The sequence below is a fragment of the Myotis daubentonii genome, chromosome 3 (genome assembly GCF_963259705.1).
Source record: "Myotis daubentonii chromosome 3, mMyoDau2.1, whole genome shotgun sequence".
NCBI classification, from domain to species: Eukaryota; Metazoa; Chordata; class Mammalia; order Chiroptera; family Vespertilionidae; genus Myotis; species Myotis daubentonii.
This window is the reverse complement of record NC_081842.1, coordinates 169,734,891-169,762,440: the sequence shown is the minus strand read 5'-3', so window position 1 is coordinate 169,762,440 and position 27,550 is coordinate 169,734,891. Positions and strand designations below refer to the sequence as shown.

Here is a 27,550-nt window from a genome sequence, read left to right as displayed (position 1 = left end):
AAAACTCATTGCTTAATATCATCCTATGTCTTTTTAAATTTCAAATAAGGTTAGTTCTGCTTGTCCTAGGAACAGATAATCATTTCAAAAAATTTAGTAATGTGAATCAAAGTAATTAATTAACAACTTATAAAATTTTATAGGCTTAATGTCTAGTCACTTACAGATGTAACCTGAACAGCTAATCTGTTAAAACTGGCTTGATCTGATTTTTAAAGTTGTTTCTATTTTTATTGTTGGACCTCTGCCTGAATGACAGCCTGAGGATATTTAACACTCCTCTTTCTTTCTTCAATTTTCAGATAGTCATCTGTATTTTCAGAGGGTTGATGACAGGGCAACTTGGAGTTTAGAGACAGCATCTGCATTTGCATTTCAATAGTTCCATCATTCTATGAAACCATTGAAATCTCTTCAATATGCCTCATTGTTTAGATAGTGAAGGTGGCCAATTTTGTTCAAGATTCTTAGAAATCTTAGGAAAAAAATGGACTATTGTATCCAAAGCCTATTCTACAGAGAATATTCTTCTCTCTTGTTATTTTTTTATGCTAAAATCATGTTTGTTAAAACCCATAGGCACTACATCACATCTGCACTTATTTAAAATCTTTTATCCTTTTGGATCTTTGTGGCCTGAAGTCGTGGTTCTAGGATAAAATAAAAGGGAAAGGATAGCAGCATATGGTTTACAACGTATATAGGGGAGTCATCAATTTTTAATTAGGGTTCCAAAACCATCTTTTTTCCCATTGAACAGAAATAAGTTTGTTTTCACTTAGAAAAACAAGTCCACTTAACACATGGAGGATAATGCCATTGGTAGGTACATAGCCTGTTTTCAAGGATCTATACTCATAACTAGCTGTAACATTAAATAGAATTTCTATCAAATATTTAGGTTGAAGGGAATGCATCCTGAACTTAAAATATGAAATTCAACTGGATACCTTTCTGAGTTGAGCCTTTGTGCCCTTCCTGGAAGTGTGGACAACATTATCCATCAAATAAATTTAGGAAAGGATTGAATGAAAGAATGTATGTGAAAGTTCTGTGCAAAATGCATCCAAAAGAGCTGGAAGCCTATAAAAGATTGCTACAGTTGTATACTTGTTATGGCAGGTTATTTTTTTTAAACTTTATATTAGTACCTACATTTTTTCATATCACTACACCCAGGTGAAACACTGAGATGTGAAAAATGTTTGCAAGGACAAAACGATGGGTGAAAAAATAGAGCTCCACAGAGGTCAATTAAAAATTTTGTCCTTAGAACATCTTTTTCATCTCCTTGCCATTTGTTTTAGAACCCTTTCTCAGTAGTGTTTTAAAACGGTCTGGCTTTTCAAAATACACTCTCATTTCTTTCTCCATCTAACTAAATTAATGAAATTCTAGGAGGCTCTCCATAAAAGTCAGCCCACCTTCATGGCCCAGATAAAGTGGAAAGGAATGCTCATTCTCGGTCGTCTGCGGAGAGGTGTCAGTCTTCAGATACTCTTCCTAGAAAATCCCTAGCAGCCAGAAAGGATTTTTGACCTTGACGATTTTAGCATTGCAAATCTAAGAATATAAGCAAGTGCATTTTCTTTTTAGTAAACCGTGAGCTTACATCCACCCTAGAGTGGCCATTGAATGGCATGCAGCCTGACTGTATTAGCATTATAGAGCTAAAGAGAAGATTCTTTTTCTCCCCTTGTGAGGAAGCAAAACCTATGGCTTATCTTCCCCAAAAGAATGATTCCAGGATAATAAAGCCGTTTCCAAAGAGGGGATTCAGCAGATGGGTTTAGAGAATAAAAGAGAAATCTAAATATAGTACTAACTTCATCAATGTGTTTCGTAGCATATTGCAGCTTATGAGTTTAAATAGAAGCGTGTGAGAATACAGTGTCCGAGTGTGCCTTTATGGAAGGGAGTATATGAGTGTGTGTGTGAGAGTGTTCAAGGCAGGAGGGTAGTTGGGAAACCCCTTTGTTTTTCTGCGCACTCCCAGGGCAGCAACCCAGGCCCCCCCAAAAAAGAAGGGAACGCGAGAGCAGGCGCAAAGGTCGCTGCCTTGACTGACTGATGCGAAGCGACCCAACCGCCAAGCAGAGACTTTTATCCTTGGCATCCAACAACCTGCAGCGGGAAAGGCGGGCGGGGGAGGGAACCCCGAGGAGGCGCTCCTGGCCGCCTCTTTGCTGAGGTAGCAGGAGCAGCAGCCTGCGGAGCCACGAGCTCGGCGTCACTGAGCTGGTGCGGGTGCCCAGGCGCTCGGGAGGCGCAGAGGCCGCGAGCTGCTCTGCCGCCCAGGCGCCGGCGCTGCAGGACCGTGCGCGCCGCGAGCGCCCCGGGCCGGTCCGGCAGCGGGAGGAGCGGGGATCGCGCGCTGCCAGGCGCCGAGTCCCCAGCACTTTCCTCGCGCCCCGGGGGCGACCGAGGGAAGCCCGGAGCTCGGCCCCTTGCCCCGTTTTCTAAACGCAGCCTCTGACAAAGCCCGGACAAAGCGAGCATTTCCATTCTCCGCCGGACTGGGATTTTTCTCCTTCTATTTCAGGGGAGCCCGAGTAGAGGTCAGAGGGGCCAGCGAGAATCTCAAAAAGGGGCCGAGAGCCGTGAACGTGGTCACCCCCTCCTGTCGCGGGGAAAATCTCCTTGACATTTTTCACACTTTGAAGCAGCTGCAGCTGGTGTCGTCGGAAAAGGGGGTGGGAAAAAAAGAGGGGGCGGGGAGAGCAGGGAGACACAGCCGCGAGCAGCGCCTCCTCTCCTGCCAATCCCGGCACCTGTGCGCGGAGCCACTGCACCGAGGCGGACCCCACTCCAGGAGAACCCCGGGCTCGAAGCCACGGACACCCCGCCCCTGGCAGCGGGTTCTCCCCAGAGGGGACCTGCAGCAGCCCACTCCGGCCACCGCGGTCGCCTGCAGCCGCGGGAGCGCACAGCCCCTCCGAGCCGCCCACCGTCCCCTGGTCCCCAGGGACCCCCGCCCAACCGAGGCGCGGCAGCCGCGGGCAGGGGGTGTTACAGAGTTGGGTGCACGATTCGCCTTTTCTGCTCCTCTCTTCTCCGCCCAGGATTTATTGTCTGTGGAGCCTTTGGGGGGTGGGGAGGGAGCTGCGCCTCCGCCGCCGCCGCCGCTGCTGCTGCGGTCGCTAGCGCGGCGCGCACGGCAGGCGGAGGCTGGGGAGTGGAAGCGCTCCTGCCTCCCCCGCCGGCGCCTCGGGCTTCCCCTCGGCCGCTTCCCGCCGGAACCTCTCCCGCCGTCCACCTGAAGGGCACCGGCATCATGGTCTAACGTGGCACCTGCCTGGAATCCCCTCTTCCTCCTCCTGTGACCACCCTCCTCCGCACCGCCTCCGAGGACGCCCGTGCCCACTCCACTGCGGACCCCGAACACTTTAAGGAATAACCCTTGGCAGCCGCACGAGTCGCTCTCTCCGGAACCTCATGGGCAGTTTCTCCGGCCGGCCATGTGAGTAGGACACTCCTGTTCGGTGGCCCAGGGGGGCTGCGGAGACCCTCGCCGCTGGCGGCCGCGGACAGGGCGCGCTGGAGGTGCGGGACCCTAGCGGCCGGCGAGGGGCGGGGGGCGGGGGCGGGGGCGGGAGGACTGGAGCCTTCAGCGCTCTCCCGGAGCTGCTCGCGGTGGCCCGTGGAGGCGGCAGGGATGTGGTAGGTTGCGGGGCATTTGGAAATGGGGTGCTAATTGTGTGGGTGCAGGGGAGCACCGAGTGGCCTGGGCTGGCGGGAGACCCTAAAAGGTTACCTGATGCTGAAAGGAAATGTAAAGAGCGAGTGCTGGGCGCGAGTGCTGGGACCACTGGCCGAGCTGAGGTTAGTCTTAGCTCCTCTTCATGATCGCGGGCATCTCCAGTCAGCTTCCGAGGGGTCTGCGGGTGAAGCGCTTTTTTTTTTTTAATTGACACACACACACACACACACACACACACACACCACTTGTGGCAGGTCTCATTTGGCCCTTTATCTTGGAAGGTATAGTATTACTGTTGGATGTCTGTTTGAAAGATACAATTAGAAGATCTTTATGCCACTGGGGATTGAAGGCACAGGGTGGGGTTTGGGGAGGTGGAGGGGATGGGGAGTGTGACAGACTGGAGGACATGAGAACCGAAAGAAGTGGGGAGCAATGGAGTGAATGCTTTCCCTGGGAGTCAGGGAGAACCATGCCTCCCTCCCTCCTTCCCTCCCCCTAAGCTAGACAACTCCTGCCCACACAGCTCCTTTGTGTTGCACGGCGAAGCCGGTGAGCCCGCACCATTCCCAATCCCATCGCCAGCCCCCTCCAGCACCTTCTGTCCTCCTCCTGGAGTCATTAAGGATGCAGGACTAGTTTCGCATCCGGCGGGGAAAGAGGGAGGGAAGTCCATTAACATCCCCATAATCATGGCACCCCGGCTCGTGGGCCATTAGATTGGTTTCCGAAGGTCTCTAGGCTAACTGCTTGGCCGAGTCCAGACGGGGGTTGCGGGGATGGGGAGGCGTAGAATGTCTTTAATGTGTGACTTCACAGTGACGGGGATGGCTGCAACCTTGCTCCATGGTACTACTTCTTGGCCATCGGGCCGAATAAAGGACCCGCCTCCGCCCTCTCCTCTCCCGCACCGTCTCCTCCCCACCAAGTCACAAAGCCTGTGGGCTGGGCGAGAGGGGGCAGCGCAGGCAGAGCAGGGAAGGGGTCACTTTCTCAACTCCCGGGAATTGGCTTCAGAAGGGAACCATCTGCGACTCCCACGGCTCCCACGTTCCTGTCGAAGTTCCCCTTCAGAAAGAATTAGGAGGGAGGGGGTGCGGTGAGACATAAAGATCCTCCACCTGCTCCTTTTGGTGACTTTCCCAGCACACTTTCCACGCATCGCCTCTACCTGCATTGGTAACTAGGTCAGCAGGTGCCTATGCGTACCTGCATTCGTTGCAATGTGCCTCTTGATAGATGTCAAGCAATTTGTATGTGAGCATATTTGTACCTGGACCAAATTTCTAAGCACAATAGAGATTTTCTAGCGTGGGCGACAAGAGTGCATTCCAGCGAAAGCAGGACACGTGATCTCGCCAACCGGGGAGATACAGTATTAGGAACTCGATTTTCTTTGTTCTAGGCTGAGCCTATGAGATGCTCAGTATCCCAGTTGCTAAGTCCTCCTATAAGAGGGGAAAATATTAAAGTTGACGGGAGTGGAGGAGGGGGGGGGATACATGGTGGAGAGCATAGATAGCATGGTGGAGAGGTGGTAGATAGATAGATACCTGTGAACTTCTTGAATCCTCTCTGCTGCCCACCTCTCCCTCTCTTACCGCCCAGCTCCCACCATGCCCCTCAGCCTAGCCAGCTTCCAATTTAAAAGTGAAGCATTCCTTCTCTGAGATGTGGTGGAAAAGTTCTCCAGCCCCTGCACACGTGGGTTCCCCAGCGCCTGGGAACCTGCTGGGATTAGCAACAGATTCTGCCACCTCCCCAGTCCAAGTGTCACGCCTCCATCCAGGCGACATTGAGCTGACTTCACAGACTCTAAGAGAAGCACCACAAGATCTTCTTGCAAAAGGCAGTAGGTCAGAGTCAAATCCGTGCTTCTTGAAAACTACTGATCCAGGACAGAATGAGAAATTTAGCTAGGATGTAGGAATGATTTTATTTTTCTTTAAAAATTAGATGCTTAGGCCTAAAGTATATAGAGGGTGATGTTTAGCTATGTCTGTGTTGGGACTCCTGGGGAGATTTCTCAGGCCTGTGGAATGTCCTGGTTTGTGATTATTAATCTCATGGAGGCAGAACTTGCTCTCGACCCATCATTTAATTAGACTTACCTAACTTGGAGATTTCTTATTTTATTTTTCACTCCATGTTTTATAAGCCATCTTAATGGGCTGAAGTTTTTAAAGTGTGGGCTATTTCTGTCCTATACTGCATTGCATCATACTAATTTGTTGTGGTAGGGGAAGCAGAGTCAATTTCCATGACATATTATGAAGTGAGAGTTTTTCTACATTTTATTTTTATACTTGACTGTCCAAGAAAAGATGTGTACTTACCATGGCAACCCTTGCATTCTCCATCACGTGTGCCTGCACATATGTGGCTTCAGAATTAGAAACAACTTCTTAAAGAACTAAATCTGTTTCAATTCCAGTTGCCATGTTTTAGTCAGAATTTTAGCACCACTTTAGGCTGGCATTAAAATTTTCTTAATTAAAATAGCATTTTATTTTCTTTTGTAAGCTTTTAATTTTTCTGTGTCCTCTATAGCATACAACATATTGATTAAAGTGTTTTTGTGTACATATAGCTTTGTTCACTTTGGATTTTTAAAAATTGTGAAGGTATAGTTAATATCACTGAATTTTTATCACTTACAAAAATCATTAAATAACTATTACCCATGTGGTGATAATTCTCAAGGATTTTTTTTTTAGATCTAATTTTCAGTATCTACTACATGGTAATAATTGATATAAAATTCTGATTTCTTTACTCACAATTAAAATGCCTACTTTATAGAACAATTGAAAATTTGAAGATGTTATGTTTTAATTGATCACCAAAATTACATTAAGTCAAACTATAATTTTATCTTCTGATAACTGTGGCCACACTTTAAGGGTGGATCACACATTCCATGATATTATAACTTCATTCCATACTCAAATGAACAGAATGCACAGAGTAACCAACGATCAATAAATTACTATCTGAGTTATTTCTGTATTCTTTGTTTGTTTCTTTGGTTAATCCTCACCCAAGGATTTTTTCCCCATTGATTTTTTTAGAGTGAGTGAAAGAAAGGCGAAGGGAGGGAGAGAGAAAAACATCAATGTGAGAGAGACACATCATCAATTGATTGCCTCCCACATGCACTCAGACTGGGACTGGGGATCGAACCTCCAACCCAGGTACACTCCCTTTACCAGGAGTGGAACCCATGACCCTTCAGTTCCCAGTCAGATGCTCTAACTACTGGACATAACCAGCCAGGGCTCTGGATTCTTATTACATTTTTTTTCTTCACATAAATTATTTTATGATTTTTGGAGAATTATTTATTTAAAGAATATATGTAGTTTATTGAGTGTAATAATTATAACAACCACGTCATCAATAAAAGACATTATTTGGAGTATTTTGTTCTTTTCAGCAATAGTAAGTGCTTTGTACAGTATCATCCGTATTCCTTTTCAGGTGAGTTCAGCAAGTCATGTAAATTTGCAAGATGACTTTGGGAGAAACGTCAATTCAACTCTATGACACAGAATAGACCTTTAGTTTGTGCCAAGCGAACTGACCATTCAATAATCCATATCTTCAAGGAAAGATACATTGGAGATGATTCTAGGATCTTCTGAGAACTTTTCACTTTGAATCTCTTTAATCTAGGGGCCAGATCAGTATTCAGTGGAGGGTTTTTAATGCCTCAGAATTTAAAATGGAAATTTAATATTAAAGCACAATCTGACCATGTAGTGTGACAATTAAATTCTATTCTGAGGAAGCACAAAAGCAGAAAGAAGATGCATAGATGGTAGGTTAAGCATATGTATTTAAATATGGGATCATAAATTATAAATGGAAACTCAAAACTAGAAGTAGCACTGAAGATCAACAGTGTTTGGAAGATCGTGGCCACGTAATATTTTCCTTTATGAAGATTTTAGCTGTGTTTTGTGAATCAGCTTTGCATCATTAAAAATGTCCATGTTTTTATAGAAAACACTGTAGTGCATCATTCTGAGGTAGTGAAAGAAGAATAAGAAAACCTTAGGTTCCTCCAGAATTAACGTGTGATCTTAGGTAACATAAATCAGCCTCTTAATGCTATAAAATAGAGGTAGTAATAAATGCTATTTTATTGTCCTAGTGCATAGCAAATGCTAAGACAGAGTAGTATATGAAAAGTAGTTTGGACAATTTCGAAGAGTTTAATAAACTTTTTGGTACAAACCAGTTTTCCTATACTGATGTATGTGTGTGTGGTTGTGTATAGTGATGGCATACTATATTTTTATGGTATGCCATTTCAATAGTTAAATATGTATATTTCCTATCTTGGAATTAGGTGGTTACACTCAGAAATCCATGAGCTCTTGTAATCAGGACCCATCCCTTGTCATCTTACTTCCTTAGTGCATGAATTGTAATCACAGTCATAACAGCAGCTACCTGTTACTAAACACCTACCATGAGTCAGGTGTTTTGCTTCAAAGTAATCTTGTAGGAAGCATCAGTCACCATTTGAAAGTTTAGAAAACCGACTCAAAGACAAGTGACAAGTCTATTTAAAATAGCTAAAAAGTGGTGATGATTTAAACTCAGATTTGGCTCTTGTACCTTTTTTTTTCATACTATGCTCTTTCCTTCGTTGGCACACATTGGTGATTGTTAAATAACTGAAACTTATAGATCATAAAGCTAGTTCCTAAAGAATAAAGAAAAATTAACATGTTGAACTAGCTTTTCAAAGTGATCTAAATATTTGGCAATAGTTCACCATATTGCTTTTGTGACCATTTAATATTAGTACAATATATACTGGTGCTTATCTTCTTGGCATAATTAATTCATGGCAGAAACATTTAATAAGCTATTACAACCTTTCATATGAAAGTACATTAAGGAAGTTTTCAATAAAGCAAGTTTTGAGTCAATAGCTGTCATATCTAGTTTGAAACTGGTGACATATTTGATATATAAGGCTCTGGAGAATTAATGTATGTGCTTTTTAATTATTAACCACGATTGAAAAATTATAATTTGTTATTCAATGATATATGGAAAATTATTAAGTAAATTTAAGGATTTGGATTTTCTGCACACACTCATTTTCATCCCATTGTTCAGTTTGATAAATTACTTAAAACCTCTATACAAAATATTATTTTACTTAATACACATGAAAGCAACACTAGTTGCCAAAAATGAAGTATTGAAATTTACATTAGCATTGACATGATCTATTTAAATATTTTAACAATGGAGTAGATGCTTACATTGTTTAAGGAATTAATTTACTGACTTCTTAAAGATGCCTTTCCTTCAGTTGTGCCAGAGTATTTTTGCTCCACATGAAGTTCAGTAAGGCTGAGAGCATACTGAACACCAGATACTGAACACATGGTAGTGATACCATGCCCAGGGTAGTAGCATAACAAATTTGTTAAGTGAAAACAAGGAACTTGTAGAATACATGTAAATGTATGTGTGTGTGTGTGTGTGTTATATTTTTTTTGGGGGGGGTGTTCAGGTAGAATTAAATTTTGTGCTATTCAAGACGTAAAGTAGTCTGAAAACAAGTGAGAAGCTATAAGTTGCAATCACAGGGAAGAGGTAACTAGCCTGAAAAGAAAAATACTGATAGTGTATGTCCTATCACTATCATTATGAGACTTTCAGAGGGAGAAAGAGAGGGCAGTAATGTAAATACAGAGCTAGCAGGAGAAAAAGATGGGAAGAATAGTTGAAAAAGAGCTGTTTGACTGAATTCACCAAGAAAAAAATATTGTAGCTATTTAGGCTATTATAATATTGAAAGAGATAAAGATACTTTTGTGTAGTGGCAAAATACTTATGGCTGACTGGCTGCATTATCAAATTATTTGGCAATAGAAGGAAAGGCAAGAAATGTTCCTTACTGAGACAGTGCCTAAATGTTATGAAGACATTTGTTGTACTAAAAAGGTTAATGATGGACACAAAGCTAAAATGTGTCAGCTAAATTTAAAGACTTAATGTGACACAAATGTATAACTAAAATAATTTAAAAGTGGGAGCAATTAGACTTTTTAAGCAGTAACTGCTCATGTGTTCCGCATCTAATACATTCACCATTATAATTCTTACCATAAGTAAGCATCCTATAGTCCATAGGATGGAGGTGCACCTCAGACCACATATTTTGAGCACTGACATCACATTAAATATTTACTCCAGTGTTATTCTGAGTCAGTGTAATTGAAGCCATAAAAAAAATTTCTTCATTTCAAGTGTGATTAATTTCTCAAGACAATTATAAAAGTTATCATAATTAAATCAAACACCTATTTAAACTTTCAGTGATTGTTAAATATTACCAATGTCCTTAGGGCAATACCATATTGTTGAACATTGGGTATACTACACAGATGCACACACAGCTGAAATTTCTCTGTTTTATAATATACACACACACACACACACACACACACAGCTGTAATCTTACTATTTCATAAATTCATAACACTTTAGAGATGGAAAATTCTTGAAAAGGTCTTATTTTACCAAAGAGGAAACTGAGCCAGAATAGTTTCTTCTTCTTTTTCTCCTCCTCCTCCTTCCTTCTCCTCCTCCTCCCTCCTCCTCCTTCTCTTCTTCTTCTTCTTTTGTGAGAGAAAATGAGAAGAAGGGAGAGGGAGAGAGAAGAAACATTGATGTGAGAGTGAAACATCCATCCATCAACTGCCTCCTGCACACCCCCTACTGGGGATCACACAACCTGGGCATGTGCTCTAACTGGGAATCAAACCAGCAACCTTTTGGTGTACAGAACAACGCCCAATCAACTGACCCACACTGTCTATGGCTAAGTTTGCTTTCTTGCTGAATGGCACACAACAATTAGTGACAGAAACAGAAATGGAACCAGATCTCTCAGCTCCCAAACTCTATCAGTAAAACCATACCCTTGAAACTATTGGCGTTCTTTTCATCTGAGCAAAGGGAAAGAGGGAAAAGAACTTTAATCCAATAAATTCAGTTAATGAACCAGGCCATTATGATGACCCCACACAAATACATTTTTTTTCTCATTTCATTTTTGGCCTGAATTTTGGCCTGAGTTTTTATTTGGCCTAACTTTTTATGGGTAATTGCTTTATATCTCCATTTGAATTTGTCTAGGCAGTTTAATGCTATAAATTTAACATCCATCACATATTCTATTTTTAAAAGACACTTATTTTTGCCCTGGTTGGTGTGGCTAAGTTGGGTGAGTATTATTCCGTGCACCGTAAAGTTGCTGGTTTGATTCCCTGTCAGGGCACATGCCCAGGTTGTGTGTGGGCTTGATCTCCGGTGGGTGTGCATGCAGGAGGCAACCGATTGATGTTTCTCACACTGATGTTTCTCTCTCTCTCTCTCTCTCTCTCTCTCTCTCTCTCTCTCTCTCTCCCTCCCTCTCCTTCCTCTCTTTCTAAAATTCAATAAAAATATTTTTGAAAAGATACCTTTATTGTAGAAAAATTAAATTTATTTCACTAATATTAAAGCACTCTAAATTTGGATACTATACCCTTTTAATGAAAATTAAAATGTTCTTTTAAATTATTTTAGTATCTTTTTAGTATAATGCCAACTAAATGAATTTTATTCTAAATTTATTAACTTCATTAAAGAGCAATTAATGAGTTTTCTTATCAAAAACAAGATTTACTGTAAAGTTATGCCTTTCTATAAAATATTGTCTTAAATATTAATTAGGAAAACATAATCAAGAAAATAAAATATGATACATTTAAAATTCATTAAATATACTCATTTCTATGAAATATTTTTGCATTACAAAGTTACATTTTGAAGGGTCCATTGAAATAATAAGTTTCCCCTTACCACTAAATACTGTTTATATATCTGTCATGCTTTCATAAGATGAATTTAAAATAAATGTTTCTCATTTGGTGTTTTTTTCTAATGCTAATATTTTGAGTCCACTCTTTTTAGAAACTTTAGTTCTTGGAAAATTTAGGACAAGATGTTTTAGTCCTAACTGCTAAAACATATTAATAATACTTACAAAGCATTTTTAAAATTATGTACGTCTCTTAAAATATGTATTTGGTTTATAAACAATAACATATGGAAATAGTTACAAACAAAAGCCTTGATTAAACAAGACATACCTACATAGTCACATATAATAGCCCCCTAAAAAGCAAATTAAAATGGCTTAGTACAGCAATAATGTTTGAAATTGAAAAAAAAAATATGGTAACTGCATTAGTCTATTACAGATCAGTGCATTAGCTGTGCTTTTCATTTGTAGATTAATTCTATTCATGCCAGCTTTCCGTGTACTGTTCTGGGACTCGTGGGTGTGATAGAACGGAACATATTTCTGTATCTGTGACTACAATCCCACACATCATTTTACATGACAAATCCTCAATGTCCTAAACGAGGTGGTAAAAAGAAGACACCATGTCTTCTCTTTACCAGTCCGGGGTTTGACACCTCCATAATGAAACCTGTTTTATGTTTCAAAGTATCTAACTTCATTTAATGAGCTTATTTAGTCTTATGCTATAAGGTGTGAAGGGCATTTTGTGTTGCCCCCTCGTTTTCTTGCTTACCTGCTTGCTTTTTCTACTTGGACATAGTTAAGGTTTGCTTCCTGCAGACAGAAAGCAAGCTGCTGAGACTCAAAACAGTAGCCTCCAAAGTGGGTAATGAACGAGGGAAGAGAGGTGCAAAGGTGATTCCTTTTTGTGCTTTGGCACAAGAAGAAAGTACTAGAACTGCAGCACACATTTATTTTTATATTAAAACTGTGAGGAGAATAACCTTAATTAATAGTTAATGAATATATGGATTAACAGGATCACATTCTACATTGAGATTGGGATGCATGCTTTTTTATGAACATGTATTAGAAAAACTAGGAAGGCAATGGGTAAAATTGAGAATGCATTTATCTTAAAGTCTAAAATGTGCTGGTGAGTAAAAACATTAGAGCAAGACTTGTATGTGAACAGTGTTTAGAATCCTTTTTTCTAAATATACTTGTATATATGTCAAGCTCTTAGGCTCTTTATGGATCTCACCCTAAATAGACTCCCTGAGCCACGCCAAGGGCACCAGTCTTCTGTAGCAGTTGGCAGGAGATATATACTCTCCACTGTTCATTAATTAGCATAAATTCAGCCCTGAGGACATGGTTTTATGGTGGCTGCTAAGGGAATAACATGTCAGTCTCTTTGTAATCGTTTTAGGAATGTGATTGTCACTTCTTTTGGCTCTGCATGGGTCCAGGACAGCCCCAAGCCTCAAGGGTACTCTTCTTCTTTGCATGTGTAAAGTTATCCATAATTTTCAGGATAGACTTTGTTCTTAATCTTTCCTCTTCCAATGTAGAATTTATTTGTATGATTATGTGTGAAGATAACATAGGAATGCAGATAAAAAGAAAGTTGAATTTAGATTCTGGGTATATGGATGAATATTTTCTTGTCTTGAATATCCCTTGTTTTTATGTTATTGCTTAACAATGGATAAAATAGGATCTAATGATAATATTTGAGGGCAGAACATTTTATTGGGACTCAAGAATTACAGCCTGGCCCTGGCCGGTGTGGTTGTTCGTTGAGCATCATCCTGTGCACCTAACTGTTGCCGGTTTGATTCCCCTTCAGGACACATGCCCTGGTTGTGGGCTCGATCCCCAGGAGCGGGCGTGCAGGAAGCTGCCAATATAAATTTTGCTCTCACATCTATATTTCTCTCTCCCTCTCCCTCTTTCTCTAAAAATCAATAATAATAATAATTACAGTCTGATAGGTTCACATTGTAAAAAATATTATAGCTTCTAGTATTTACTCTGAAAAGGAAGGCAACCAAAAACTCTATAAATGCCGTTTGAAGGGTTTTACACACTCTTTTGCATTTGAGTCATGGAAGATACTTTTTAGAAAATCCTCACCCAAGAATATGTTTTTATGAATTTTAGAGAGCGAGAAAGGTGGGGGGGGGGAGAAAGAAAGGCAGAGAGAGAGAAGGATATGAAAGAGGAACATTTGGTTGCCTCCTGGATGCACTCCAACTGGGATTGAACCCCGTAACCTGGATATGTGCCCTGACCACTGGGAATCAAACCCTCAACCTTTCTGTGTCCCAGACAATGCTCCAACCAACTGAACCATGTGGGCCAGGGCAAGACACTTACTCTTAAGCTGAGTAAAGATCAATATTAAGTTGGTAAATTCTTTTTAGAGTGCTTTATTGGATAAAAATAGGTAGTTGAATGAAACTTTAGTTAATTACTCTTTTTTTTCTTTAAACAAACCTTGTTGTAAATGATCAAACCCTTCAATTGTATGATTTGTGTGATCTCCTAAAGATCACTTATAGTTGGTCTTTTCTGGGATGCTTCAATTTTTGAATATGCTTTCTTTGTAGCATCCTTAAGTAATTGTTTGTTTAAATGGCTGTCTCCAAAACCAACACATACGCATAGTAGCCCATTTGATATTTTATCACTAGCAAACTACCTCAAAAAAGCATAGTATGTGAGTGAGTGATTTCACTTCTGCTTCTGAATGCCTCTAAGTGCCATTACTGTGGTTCCCCTCAATGTCTGCCTTTTCCTTTCTGATAACAGCATAAGATTGTACTTCCCAGTCCCTCTTTGAAGTTAGGCTGCCATGTGACTTACTTTGGCCAATGCAAGAGGAGGAAAAAGTAAGGTGTGTCTCTTCTGAGTAGAAGTATTCATGATCCAGTGCACTCTTTTGCTCTTCCCCTGATGTAGCAATTACAGAAGCCTGTGTCACAATGGAGCCTCCATCAGCCTGGTCTCTGAACAACTAGTCATCCTTGCATACATGTATTCAACATATAGCATGAGCAAGAAACAGGGTGCTGTTGTGTTAAGACTTGGGGATTTGGGGATGATGTTTGTTACTGAAGATAACCGAGCCTTCCCTTCCTCTCAAATTTATTGAGTGAAATTCTAGTGAAAGTGGTATCCTGATGTCCAGTTTATGGCATCATAATGACAGTGATGTTATATATAAACGTGCCTCTAATTTAGATTTTTAATAGAAAAATGCATCCTATTTTATGACTGATTGAAATTATAATAATTAACAAAGCTATATTCAAAAGATACAGAGGTTGATCTATTTGATAAAATTTTATAGATTTCAAGCAGTATGAGTTTCTCAGTTTGTAATCTTGCATACACTCATATTTTGATACTCCAGAAGTCTAAGCACTCTGCTACTATTCTTGTATAATGCAGTAGTGACTCCTCTGAGTTATAAAAAAAGAAACCCTGCAGGTTAATACATATATTCTCATTCTGTAGATTATTGGGACAATATTTATAACAAACAATCTACCACACCTATGGAAATCAGCAACATTTTCTCAGTTTAATAAATTTTACTCAAGTTCATGCATTTATTCATGCATTATTTATAAATATTTATTGTGCTATTGCTCTGTACCAGGCCCTGTGCCAGGTAAGGCTGATTACAAATGGGGCCCTTTATTTCATGGTGCTTATAATCCAAAGGGATAGGTAGATATTGAACAAATAACTACTCTAAGGATATATAATTTCAAGTTATGATAAGTACTAAGAATGAAGAGACCAAGGTACTGAGAGTGAATATAATAGAGTCTGGGCAGGTGAAGTAGCATCTCTGATGAACTGATTTTTTGTTTATTGTTGTTAATCCTCACCCAATGATATTTTTCCATTGATTTTTAGAGAGAGGGGAAGGGAGGGAGGGCCGGGAAGAGAAAGAAACATTGATGTGAGAGAGAAACATGGGTTGGTTGCCTCCTACATGCAGGATCGAACCTGCAGCCCAGGTACGTGCCCTTGACTGGGAATTGAACTGAAGACCCTCCAGTCTTCTGGCCAATACTCTAACCACTGAGCTACACCCACCAGGGCTGAACTGATCCTATATAATAAAAGCCTAATGTACTAAGTGTCAGGTCGTCTGGTAGGCTTTACAACCAATCAAAGTGTAATATCTTAATGATATGCTAAGGCCACTCAACCACTTGCTATGATGTACACTGACCACCAGGGGACAGGCAGTTGACCGGTAGACCAGTCACTATAACGTGCACTGACCACTAAGGGGCAGATGCTGCAACTGGTAGGTTAGCTTGCTGCTGGGGTCCGGCTGATCGGGACTGAGTGAGACAGATCAGACATGCCCTGGAGCTTTCCCATGATCCCTCCCCGGATGGCCAACCTCCTGCATTCTGCCCTGGCCCCAGTCGTGCACCGGTGGGGTCCCTCGGCCTGGCCTGCACCCTCTTGCAATCCAGGACCCCTTGGGAGATGTCGGAGAGCCGGTTTTGGCCCCATCCCACAGGCCAGGCCGAGGGACCCCAATGGTGCATGAATTCGTGCACTGGGCCTTTAGTATTTACATAAGACCTCTAAGTTGATAGGAGTTACCAAGGCAAAGAGAGGGAGCAGGAGAATTCCAGCTGGGCAAATGGCATATGCAAAGACTGCAAATCCTGAGAAGATGGTGCAGTGGAAGGCAATGCTATTGAAAAAAGGCTGGATATTAGGGAGCCAGGGGTGATTGGCATAATATGAGACAGGCCTAAGTCAAATCCTCTCAGGATTTATTGACCAGTTTAAAGAATTAAATATTTTTATCCTACACAAAGTCATTAAGCATTTTTTAAACAGAAGAAGGCCAGAGTGGAGGAAGGGATTTATAAATTTGGAGATGTTTACAGAAGGTTAGGTAAGTGATTACCATATCTTGTGCTTGCATTTTGGGAGTGGAAATGGAAAGAGGTAGATAGAACTGAGGTATGCTTTATACAACCTGTTGGATTCATTGTTGAATTGATAGTGGGATAGGGCTAATGAGAAAAAGTGTGGTATGATGAATAATTCTAAGATTTCTCACAGAAATAACTGGATACATGGAGGTACAATTTACTGTCTGGAGAATCCTGGAGAGGGAGCTCCTCTATTCGAGTATAATTAGAACATTGCTACTAATGTGAAGGAAAGTGAACAACTGGCTGACATACTGATAAAACATGAATCGGAGCATCAATTTATAAAATTATAAACACCCTATATGAAATTACTGGAAACATAGTGGATACTTTTGAGGGGAAAATAATTAAAGCCTCTTTTTAAGAAAAACTGTTTTCAATAAATGATCATTGGGTGACTCACTCTATATCACTATCTTGGTTTTCCTTTTCTTTTACTTATTTATTTATTTTGGAAAAGACAACATGAATTCATAATATCCATCCCTTCTGAATACTAAATTCTTCCATCTTTTTTTCTCCATTATGCTTTAAAGTTTGGAAAGAACAACTTACTCCTGATTTTTTATATTTGTTTACTGTGATGAGCAGAAGGGTGGGTATAGTTTGTTTTAAACAATCTAGCTCAGGTACTCTGTATCCTCTTATAGCCCTGTATCTATCCAGATAGCCATACTGTTGATCTCTCTGGTCAAGGCCACACACATTTGCAGATATCCCCATGTGACCCTTCCCGAGAGCCCTTCCCATTCATAATATCCTGATGCTAAGTTCTGTCATTTAGGACACACTGTAAATTGCTGCCCAGAGAGTGCACATATTAGTAAAGTGATAATCCTTTATTCATGTACACATTACCGATTCATTATTTTGGAATGTTTTCAGCTTCAAGTTACCAACAATGAGTGGCTTAACTCTGTAAGATGCATAGTTATTTTACCCCCTCCTCCAGTTAGCACTTGCAGTGGTAACTAACAATTCCAAAACATCTCTGTGGCTTACAACCCCAAACATTTATTTCTCACTTATGGATCTATGAGGCAGCCATAACTCTGCTTGGCTCTGTTCACCCAAGCATCTCACTCCAGCATCCAGGCTGAAGGAGTAACCCTTATCTAGGATGTGTTGTTGTGGAAGAGGGCAAAAGCAAAGGGCCAAACTGACCCACTCAATTCAGCGAAAGCGTCTACTCAGACATAGCATATTTTATGTCCTTTGACATTCCATTGGCAAGGGCAAGTAGCGTAACCCAGCGTGGAATGGCAAGAAAATGAATGGGTAAACATCCATGCTGGTATCAAGGCCCAGTGATGCCATTAGGTACTCTAACTCTTCCCAAATCATTGTCTTAGCATTTATACTCTGAAAGAGTTTTCCTACCATAACATAATCACCTTCAAGTGGACTGGCACCAAAGATAATGGCAGTGGTGGGTATCAGTTTTGAGTTCTTTAGCCCTCTCTCTCTTTCTCTCTCTCTGTCAATACTGCCCCCAGCATACAGATTTATTTACTATAGTAGTATTTGTGATTATATTTTGAATTTTCTTCTCTGATCGACTTGAAGTGCATTTTACAAATTTCTTAAATAAATTCCTTTTGCTATATCCTGCTATTTTCCTAGCATGGGGCACTTAGATAAAGTTACATTCATCTTGAAAGTTAGGTTAATAGCAATTCAAATTTGGCTTGGGGAAACAGAATACCATATCTTCTTAAGCACCAAGGTTTAGTTATGAAACAGAATTTTATTTCTTTTTGAAAATCTGGAGGATATATGGAGTAATTTAGATTTTAAGAATGGATGTACTTTGGGACTTTCAAGATAGTTGTCAGCTGATAAAGCTATATCCTGAAGTGCCACTTAATGTTTAAAACCTTTTATAATTTATTTTTGTTTGGTTCTAATTTATCTAGGACTTTGAGTTATAGTCATTGTGTATTTCATGAGCCATATTTTCACAAAGAAAATTTTATTTTTTGTTTTTTTCAAACAAAATAAAAATAGGACTATTTCCAATTAAAATAATTTCTTCAAAAGTAAATGAATTAGATCATTCATGTTTGACCTCCTGTGTTATTTGGAAACCACTTCAAATGGTAAAACAATCACCACTAGATAAGTGGTTTCAAACATTTTGTCATTGTGAGCATTTTTATCAAGTAAAATAGTAAAAAAAATTTTAATGCATAAATCCAAAGACAAGAAAAACTGCTATGTTTGAAAATCACTATTTTTATACTCAAGAATTACTATTCTAAAGTATAATTATTTTATAAGTTCTCACTTCCTATTTTAACAGAAAAATACTTTATCCCCAATTGCAGAATTTGCGAGAAAACATAGGCATTATTTATTTTCAGCTATAAATAATCAACAAATTTAGAGTCAGGCAACATTATTTCAATTACCTTATGAGCACAGATAGGGTTGCACTGGATTAGCTCTTCTTTTTTTGACTGACAGAGCGTGGCATCCACACAAAGACTCCCAGAGGGTTGCACCTTCTCACACCAATTATCAGTGTGTATTGCAGGCCTCTCCAAGACAAAAAGGTATTTGGGACTGCAGCGCTGCCTCTTAATGAATATCTTCTGTGCCCAGCTAAGTAAGCAAAATGGTAGAGAAAGCACAACGCCAGGATAATCTGAGACAGATGAAATGACTTACTCATTTTGCTGAATATGGCTCATTAGGATGGCTTTTGTTTTTGTACTTGTCAGGGCCTGGGATCACTTACTTCCCTCATCCTAAATCTCCTCTTGAGACTGCTTACAGTTTTTGTGAAAGTGGACTCCAGGCTGAGCAGCAAACAAACAAACAAACAAACAAAAAACACACTTTAGAGGCAAAAGTGGACAAAATGATTATTTTCTCAAGACTTAATTCCTCTATTATCCCATTTTTGAGGGTATCTGGGGGCTCTTCTGTTTTACATGGAGTTCTTGTTACTCCTGCTGGCCAACTCATATGACTCTCTTGCCTTCTGCCACCCTGATATTGAATTATTTTATCAAATATCTGTCAACATTTTATTTTTCTGGCATCTGTGGTTTAGTGAGTGAAATGCACAGTAAAATTGCAGTCAGACCAAAATTATGGGTTTAAATATTTCCCATTTCTTGCTAGGCAACCTTAGGACAGTTCATTTTGACGCTCATCATAATTTATTCATCCTTGAAATGAACATAACAATGCCCATTTCACATAAATGTTGTGATAACTACATAATTTATGTTAAAAAAAACCCCACATCTAGCACAAATATTGCCTTAGGAATACTTTGGACATGCAACTCAAATCACCTTATTTCCTTCCCTTTGAAAAGGGTCTATTGACTTGCCTTTATATTGGGATAAAGACAGAAATCCATAATTTTCCCCTTAAGTCTAGTTGGTATCAACACTGCAGCTCCGCTTCCTACCTGCCCAAGAATGTTAGTCTTCTTTTGGTGCCTTGAAAAGGCCTTGTATTCTGCTCTTCTCATTGGCTGCTTTCTTCACCCGGCTGACTCCTATTCTTCCTCCCTTTTCACTTCCTGTGGAAATCCTCTGCTCTCACATTCTGTTTGGCACTGTGCATATGGCACAGTGCTACACAAAGTGTTCCATACATGTTCACTGAGTGTGGATTGCCATATTGATCTACAATTTTATCTTTCTCATCCTTGAGATGTTTTATCTCAACCATTCACAAAAATGCTTCAAAATGAAATTGCGTAAAATAGAATAAAAGGAGAAGGAAGGAGCTCAATCATTTGTTGGAACCTCAATCATTTCAGGAACTTGTCTAGGCATGCCGCATATATGTTTTGCCTCCTGTAATCCTCATCAACACTGAAAGCAAGCATGATTTTTAGGGAAGAAAAAATAGATATGTATCGTTAAGGTCTTTGTGCCAGATCAAGAGGACGAAGGGCAGCATGCCCTTTTTAATTAATTTATAGACTAAAAAAAGTACTTTTTTGTTGAAAAGCTACAGAATAACAGGAAAGTTTTATTACATAGGAAATTTTCATGTTGTAGAATATTTTAATCTTTTTTTTTAGGGATAAAGTTACCTTTTGTATATCTCAGGCTAGATAAAACACAAAGCTTTTGAAAAGACAATAAATAGTCTATATCTTGTACATAATTTATACATTTATAACTAGAGTCACTATTAATAAAATAATTCCCATGACATAAGGAAGTACTTACGATGTCAATCCGCATTTGCACTATCAACACACAAAGAGAATCTTGGAAAGAGCCTGTGGATGCCAAGGTAAGTTGAGGATGAACCCAGTAAATATTTCTTAGAAGCACAACATTTGATAAAACACTCACAGCCAGTTAAATGAGGGCCACCCACCTTGTCAGAAAGACACAGCTGGCCTCCAGTGAGCAGAAAGAACTACATGAACTGTTACTAAGAAATACATTCTTCTAAAAATTTTAATTAGAAAATTGTTCTTTTTTTAATCTTACATGTTTTATAAGATAATGTCTTTGGTTCCCTAACATCCCAAATATGATAAATGTCAACTAAATAAAAATCTTTGCTCACAAAAAAAATGAATCTTAAAATGGAAGAACTGTGGACTCATAAGAAACTGCAGAAAATGGAGGGTTATTGTAGACTTAAATCTACTGTTATTAAATAGTGGATGTACTAAGAGCTGGTCTGAGACTCAGCAGGCTTACTGTCTCCAGTTATGTTAGATGATAAACCAAAATTCCAAAATAAAATTATTTTAAGTTTTTGTCAATTTAAAAATATTGACTCACTTAAAAGTTTTCTTTCCTTCTACCGCCTTTCCAATCTGTCAGAATTTAATATGGTATTGTACTTGGTCTTTCAGAGATTATTTTCCCTCACCCATCTGTCAAATTAATCCTTGTGAATGCCTTTCTAGTAAAATTAATTTTCCTTCTGGGAGATCTCCAATAGTTCCCCACTGCTTATAAAAAGTCTTAATTTCTGAAGTTGAAGCTCACAAGACTTCAAATTCCACTTACAACTTTTTCAAACTTATTCTCTCCTCCTTCTCTACACAACTATTCCACTCTGTGGAAACTGAGCTGAGTTCCCGAAGAGACAAAGCTCCCTCATAAGAGTGTTTGAAAGATGACATAGGACAACAGATACAAAGAGCAAGTGAAGATCCTACCGCTATGTGTCGAGGCTTAATAAATGCTAGTCCACCTACTGCTTGCTTTATTGAGTTCATATTTCCCTTAGAAATACCAGTGAATTAATTGCCCAAAGTCACAATGAAATACATGTTCTATTGATTATAAGGACAAATGTGAAAGGATATGGTGTAGAATTTGTGATCAGAAGCAAGGGCTTCAACTTCAGTTAGTCTGGAGCAGGCTGTAGCACTGTCTCCCTTCAGCTAGAAGACTATGGACAGATTCGTCTTTCTTAGTCTTGGTTTCTGATGTTTAAAATATGTCAAGTCTTCCTGTTCTGTTACGGTATTAGGGGAAGATTAGGTGAGCTACTGCATGCCACTTACTTATAATAATTACAATAACTCCTTTTACAAAATTTTCGAGAGAGAGAGAGAAAGAAGAAGAAGAAGAAGAAGAAGAAGAAGAAGAAGAGAGAGAGAGAGAGAGAGAGAGAGAGAGAGAGAGAGAGAGAGAGAGCTGTTGTTCCACTTATTTATGCATTCATTGGTTATTTCTTGTATGTGTCCTAACAGGGGATCAAACCCACAACCTTGGCATTTCAGGGCAACACTCTAACCAACTGAACAACCTGGCCAGGGCTATTCATTTCAGTAACTCTTGGTAAATGTTACTTTTTATTGTCATTGAAAAATAAAACGTCCTATAACATTGTAATAACTATGTATGGTGCATGTTGGTCCTGGGAATATCAGGGGGAACACTTTGTAAAGTATATGATCGGCTAACCACTATGCTATGCACTTGAAACTAATGCAAAATAATATTGAGAGTAAACTGTAATTGAAAAACAATTTTTTTAAAATATATAATTTTTAGTTAAGTAGATGCCAATATAAATAGGCTTTCATTGAACTATTAATGTAAAAAAAAGTCATTTTTACCTCACTTTATTCTTGGCTTTAGTGGACATTACATAAATACTTGTTCTTTCTGTAAAATGTTGTCCTGTGTTCATTACTAAGAAACAAAATCTAAGATCCTAAGAAATCTCATTTATTGTTAAACCTTGGACTTAACTGTTTTCTGAATTCTGAGAAACAAAACACAGACTCTACAAACTCCTAACATGTTCATGGTCTTTTTACAGTTGTATCTAAGTAATATCATTTATAGGCGATATTATTTAATATATTTACCTGAAATAATATTTTGTCCGTGTTTGTATAGCTAAATGCCTGCTTGCTGTCTGGGATATTTTTAAGTTTGCATGTGTTAAATATGGTAATATCATAGAATACTTTACTGATAGATAGAAAATGTCTTCTTTCTTAAATCACTTCTCTTTGATTATTGCTTGTATTGCTTACTCAGCCATCCAGATTTAAACACTCTTATTTTTTTAATTAAATTAATTATTTTCTTTATTGATTAAGGTATTACATATGTGTCCTTATCCCCCCATTGCCCCCCCACCCCACTCATGCCCTCACTCACCCTGGTGTCTGTGTCTATTGGTTAGGCCTATAGCATGCATACAAGTCCTTTGGTTGATCTCTCCCCCTTACCCCAGCCCTCCCCTGCCTTCCCTCTGAGGTTTGCCAGTTTGATTGATGCTTCTCTGTCTCTGTCTCTGTTTTTGTTCATCAGTTTATGTTGTTCATGATATTCCACAAATGAGTGAGATCTTGTGATATTTATCTTTCTCTGACTGGCTTATTTCACTTAGCATAATGCTTTCCAGTTCCATCCATGTTGTTGCAAATGGTAAGAATTTCTTCTTTTTTACAGCAGCATAGTAGTCCATTGTGTAGATGTACCACAGTTTTTTAATCCATTCATCTGCTGATGGGCGTTTAGGCAGTTTCCAAATCTTAGCTATGATAAATTGTGCTGCTATGAACATAGGGGTGCATATATCCTTTCTGATTGGTGTTTCTAGCTTCTTGGGATATATTCCTAGAAGTGGGATCACTGGGTCAAATGGAAGTTCCATTTTTAGTTTTTTGAGGAAACTCCATACTGTTCTCCACGGTGATGGCACCAGTCTGCATTCCCATTAGTAGTGCACGAGGGTTCCTTTATCTCCTCCTCCTTGACAGCATTTGTCATTTGTTGATTTCCCTTATCAGCATATGCTTTTTCTTTTGTTTTATGATCTCTTATTCCTAATTTTCAAACTCTTTTTCCTTCATTGGGTCCACTACTGCTCCCCAAGTTCAGGACCTCCTTATGTCTCCTCTGCCCTACTGCTGTCGCCCCTGACCAGCCTTCACTTCCTCTGGACTCTTCTTTCAATACAATCTCTACGGGGCTCTCCAGCCTTGAGACTGTGAAATGCAGGTTTACTTAGGACATTTCTCCTGGTTCAACACCATGTTTGACATAGATCACATATACACACAGTGACTTCTGCTCTAACCCTTCCCATCATTCCTTTAATACTCTGGCCATAGTAAGTACCAGATGCTTCCAACATGCAACCTGCCTTGCCCCAAGCCAGGTTACCTGCCAAACTTCTACTGGCAAACTTCTACTCATTCTTTAGGTGATAGTTCTAAATGCCACTTTCTTCGTGAAGCTTTTCTATAACCTTTCTCCTTATTTCATTCCTGAGAAAGTTAGTGGCTTTTCCTCTGTGTTTTGAAAGTGTTGGTGTATGTCTCTGTCAAAAGGCTAATCATGTTATATTTTAATTTTATGTGTATTTTTCACTAGAATAGGCATTATATCAAAAATAGCATCTTTAGGCAAAAACTCACTTTTTGTGTAGAACAATGTACTGTTTATCTTTTTCCCCCCATGCAGTTGCTGCTGCTGGTGCCATGTGTATGCATGTGCATGCATATGTGCGTGTGCGTGTGTGGGTGAGGGAGACGTACTGATGGAGGGCTAGCTGTCCCTCATGCCATTCTCTTTCTTTGCTCTCTGGCCTCTGCTGTGGTCTCCAAACACTGGATCAACTGCCCTCGCTACAGCTGCCCTTAACATTTCTTTATATCCTACCTGGACCACTAATCACACAGCTATCTGTATTTAATGTTCTTCTCACCTCACCTCTTCATCCCTTCAGACACATCCCTATAAACACTTCATGCTCATCTCAGAAACTTTTCATTAAAGAAACTTTCTCATCTCACTCGGGTATGTAGAGACCCTATGTCTGTAGAGACCTCTTCAGTCTATTGCCTATTGTGGATCTCGGGTGTTTTAAGAGATTTGTAGACTTTCAGGGTTATATTTTGGGAAGAGAAGCACTATCCTTGAAGAGATGCCATTGGAGCTAGTTGGATGTTTCTGTCACAAACACCCTAATAATGGGTTGATCCTTAGGCACCTATGGTATCCATACTCTGGTTTTGTTCACTTTGAATTATTTTCTCTTCCTATTTGGGGAAATGCCTGTTTTCTTTGAGGGCAATAAATCAGATGTTAATACATCAGTCACTCATACTCTGTGACTGATAATCATAATCTATGCTCATTTTTCTTAACTTGATCCATGATACTTAATGTCAGCTGTTGAAATTCCAAGAAAAACCTCTGTCTCAACAAGTGTTTGGCTCTGATTTTTGTGCCAGATATGGACTTTAAACACTCTATTTTGAAATTCAAGGTTGAGCAATAAATTCTTTGTTCTCTGCTATGTTCATCCTCTCTCTGTAATGAAGGCCACCAGTTCCACAGTTGTAAGGGACACAACAGGTATGGGAAGAAAATATAGGAAAGAATATTGCCCATGAAATATCTCTGCAACTTAGAAATTCCACTAATTCTTTAAAATAAGCAACCAATCATAGGCTAATATTTTCCAAAACTTAGTTAACAAATTTGATTTTTTGCTCTATATCCCCAACTAGAGTATAAATTGAAGACAAATGCTATGTTAAGCTTATCTATAAACTGAGGCTAATAATGGTCTATCTCATCAGGTTATTGTGAGTATTAAATGTGATCATGTAAATAGAGCACCCTGTAAATTTCTAGCACTTGATAGGTCTCAATAAAGTGAGATCCTACTCTTCCTCTCATGTTGTTATGTTGTATTCTTCCATGGCGCTTAACAGTTGGTTGGCAATCAGAATCAGCGAAGTCGAATACTATTAACAATAAATGTAACAGCTGAAAACTATTGCTTTATCAGCCTGCTATGGTGAATGTTTGCAACCTTTTCAGATACCTAAGAATATATAATATTCTGAATAAAGGAAGCCTACTTTATTCCAAAAAATTGTCATTAAAAATGGGGATTGAAAAGCCTTTTCTAGAAATCATTACCAGGACAGGAATTGATTGGAATGTCATGGGAAGATATGCCTTTGGAGCATTTGGATACCACATTCCTGGTTTCTGGTAATGTGTCCAGTTAATCCTGACAATGCCAAACATGGGCTAATTTCATCTGCCAATTGAGGTGCTGTTCAGCTATTGATAACCCTTAGTTCTAGAGAGTTCATTAGCCAGCTTAATATAAAATATGAGATATCAAAAATATATACAGCATATGATCTGTGTAGAAATTTAGTCTCTTTGAATTCTGTTACTCTTACAGAGATGTAAGGATTGAGAGAAAACACTTTTAAAATATAAGGTTTATAAAAGACTATAATCACTTATTAATATTATTACTATTATTACATTAAGTAGTAATTAGGAAATATAGCTTATTTTTCTTAAGTATAGGAAATCGTAATCATACATAAATTGAAGTTTACTTTCTACAAGATGAAGATCATAATGATTCATTGAAACAGGAAAATAACCCCCCCAAAATCCTATAACAACAGTAGGATATAATCATTGATTGTTGATTCTGGATAGAATTTCAGAGGAAGATGCTGTGCCCAGCAGTTAGAGAAGTTAATTAAATTTACTTTTTGAAATTGTCCAAAAACTTTCTCAAAATAAACAGGCAGAAACAAAAACAATGGTAATTAATGCTAAAAAATGGGGTGTTCAGCTACCATAGAACTTCCACTTTATCTACATTTTAGTTACATTTGTTTACATTAGCATCTGATGTTGAGGACATTTTTGCTGCCACTTCATGAAAAGGGATGGGGGTAAGAAGCTATTTGGCTGAACAGTGGTTTCTTCATAGATGTCAAGAGGAAAAAAATCTCGGCCCAGCAAACATAAGTCATATATAAGTTTGATCATCCTATCATGATCCTCAAATAATCTTCCAATAGAAAAACATAATAAAACACCAGCTTTCATGATGGGTTTATCTGGGGACATTTATAAATCTGATCTTTAGTATTTTGACATCTTCACCTGATTCCAGTTTTTCATAACCCCATATTGCCAAGACAAATATTCTTTATTTTTCTATATTATCTGGAAATTCACAAGAATTCTAATCTGTGACTCAGGATTGATGATCAGGTGGGTACTTAACTACCCATTTCTTCATCCAATTAGATTAAACAGGAATTAGATGAAGCAAGGAATGGCCATTTTTATTCTTATTAATAAGGCATTAGCAAATTTTTTGCATCTACCTATACAATATTTCCTTAAGGCTACTTTGTAGTCTTACCTCAATAATAGAAATTCTCCTCCTCTCTATCAGTATTCTCATTACTCCTTTTATTTCCTTTTTCTCCTTCTTGCCCTGTAAAAACATCAAAATATGTTGATCTAATTACATTTCTTTTGTGCAAAGCATTATGTCAAGGGGAGGGGGTGGACTTAATTTCTATTCTTAATCACTTTATAGTCTAGAGGGGAATAAACACAGTTACATTACTTTATGCCAGATGCTATGATAGGGTAGTACAGGTTACCTTACCTCTCATATATTCTCTTTCCTCTTCCCCTCCCTCTCTCTCTTACACACACAAACACACATACACCAGCACATGTAAACACACACCAACACACACCTTCAGCCTGTAAAAAAGCAGATGTTCCAATTAAA

General features: G+C 39.1%; 1 protein-coding gene across 1 annotated transcript in view; it reads left to right on the top strand.

The window, feature by feature from the left end:
- Nucleotides 1-3,316: 3,316 nt before the first annotated feature.
- LRRC7 (leucine rich repeat containing 7) overlaps nucleotides 3,317-27,550 on the top strand; it is a 495,371-nt gene continuing 471,137 nt past the window's right edge. The window contains exon 1 of the mRNA XM_059689215.1: nucleotides 3,317-3,460. Within this exon, the coding sequence (XP_059545198.1) occupies nucleotides 3,459-3,460 (2 nt within the window). The 5' untranslated portion in view covers nucleotides 3,317-3,458. The remainder of the gene's footprint in view (nucleotides 3,461-27,550) is intronic.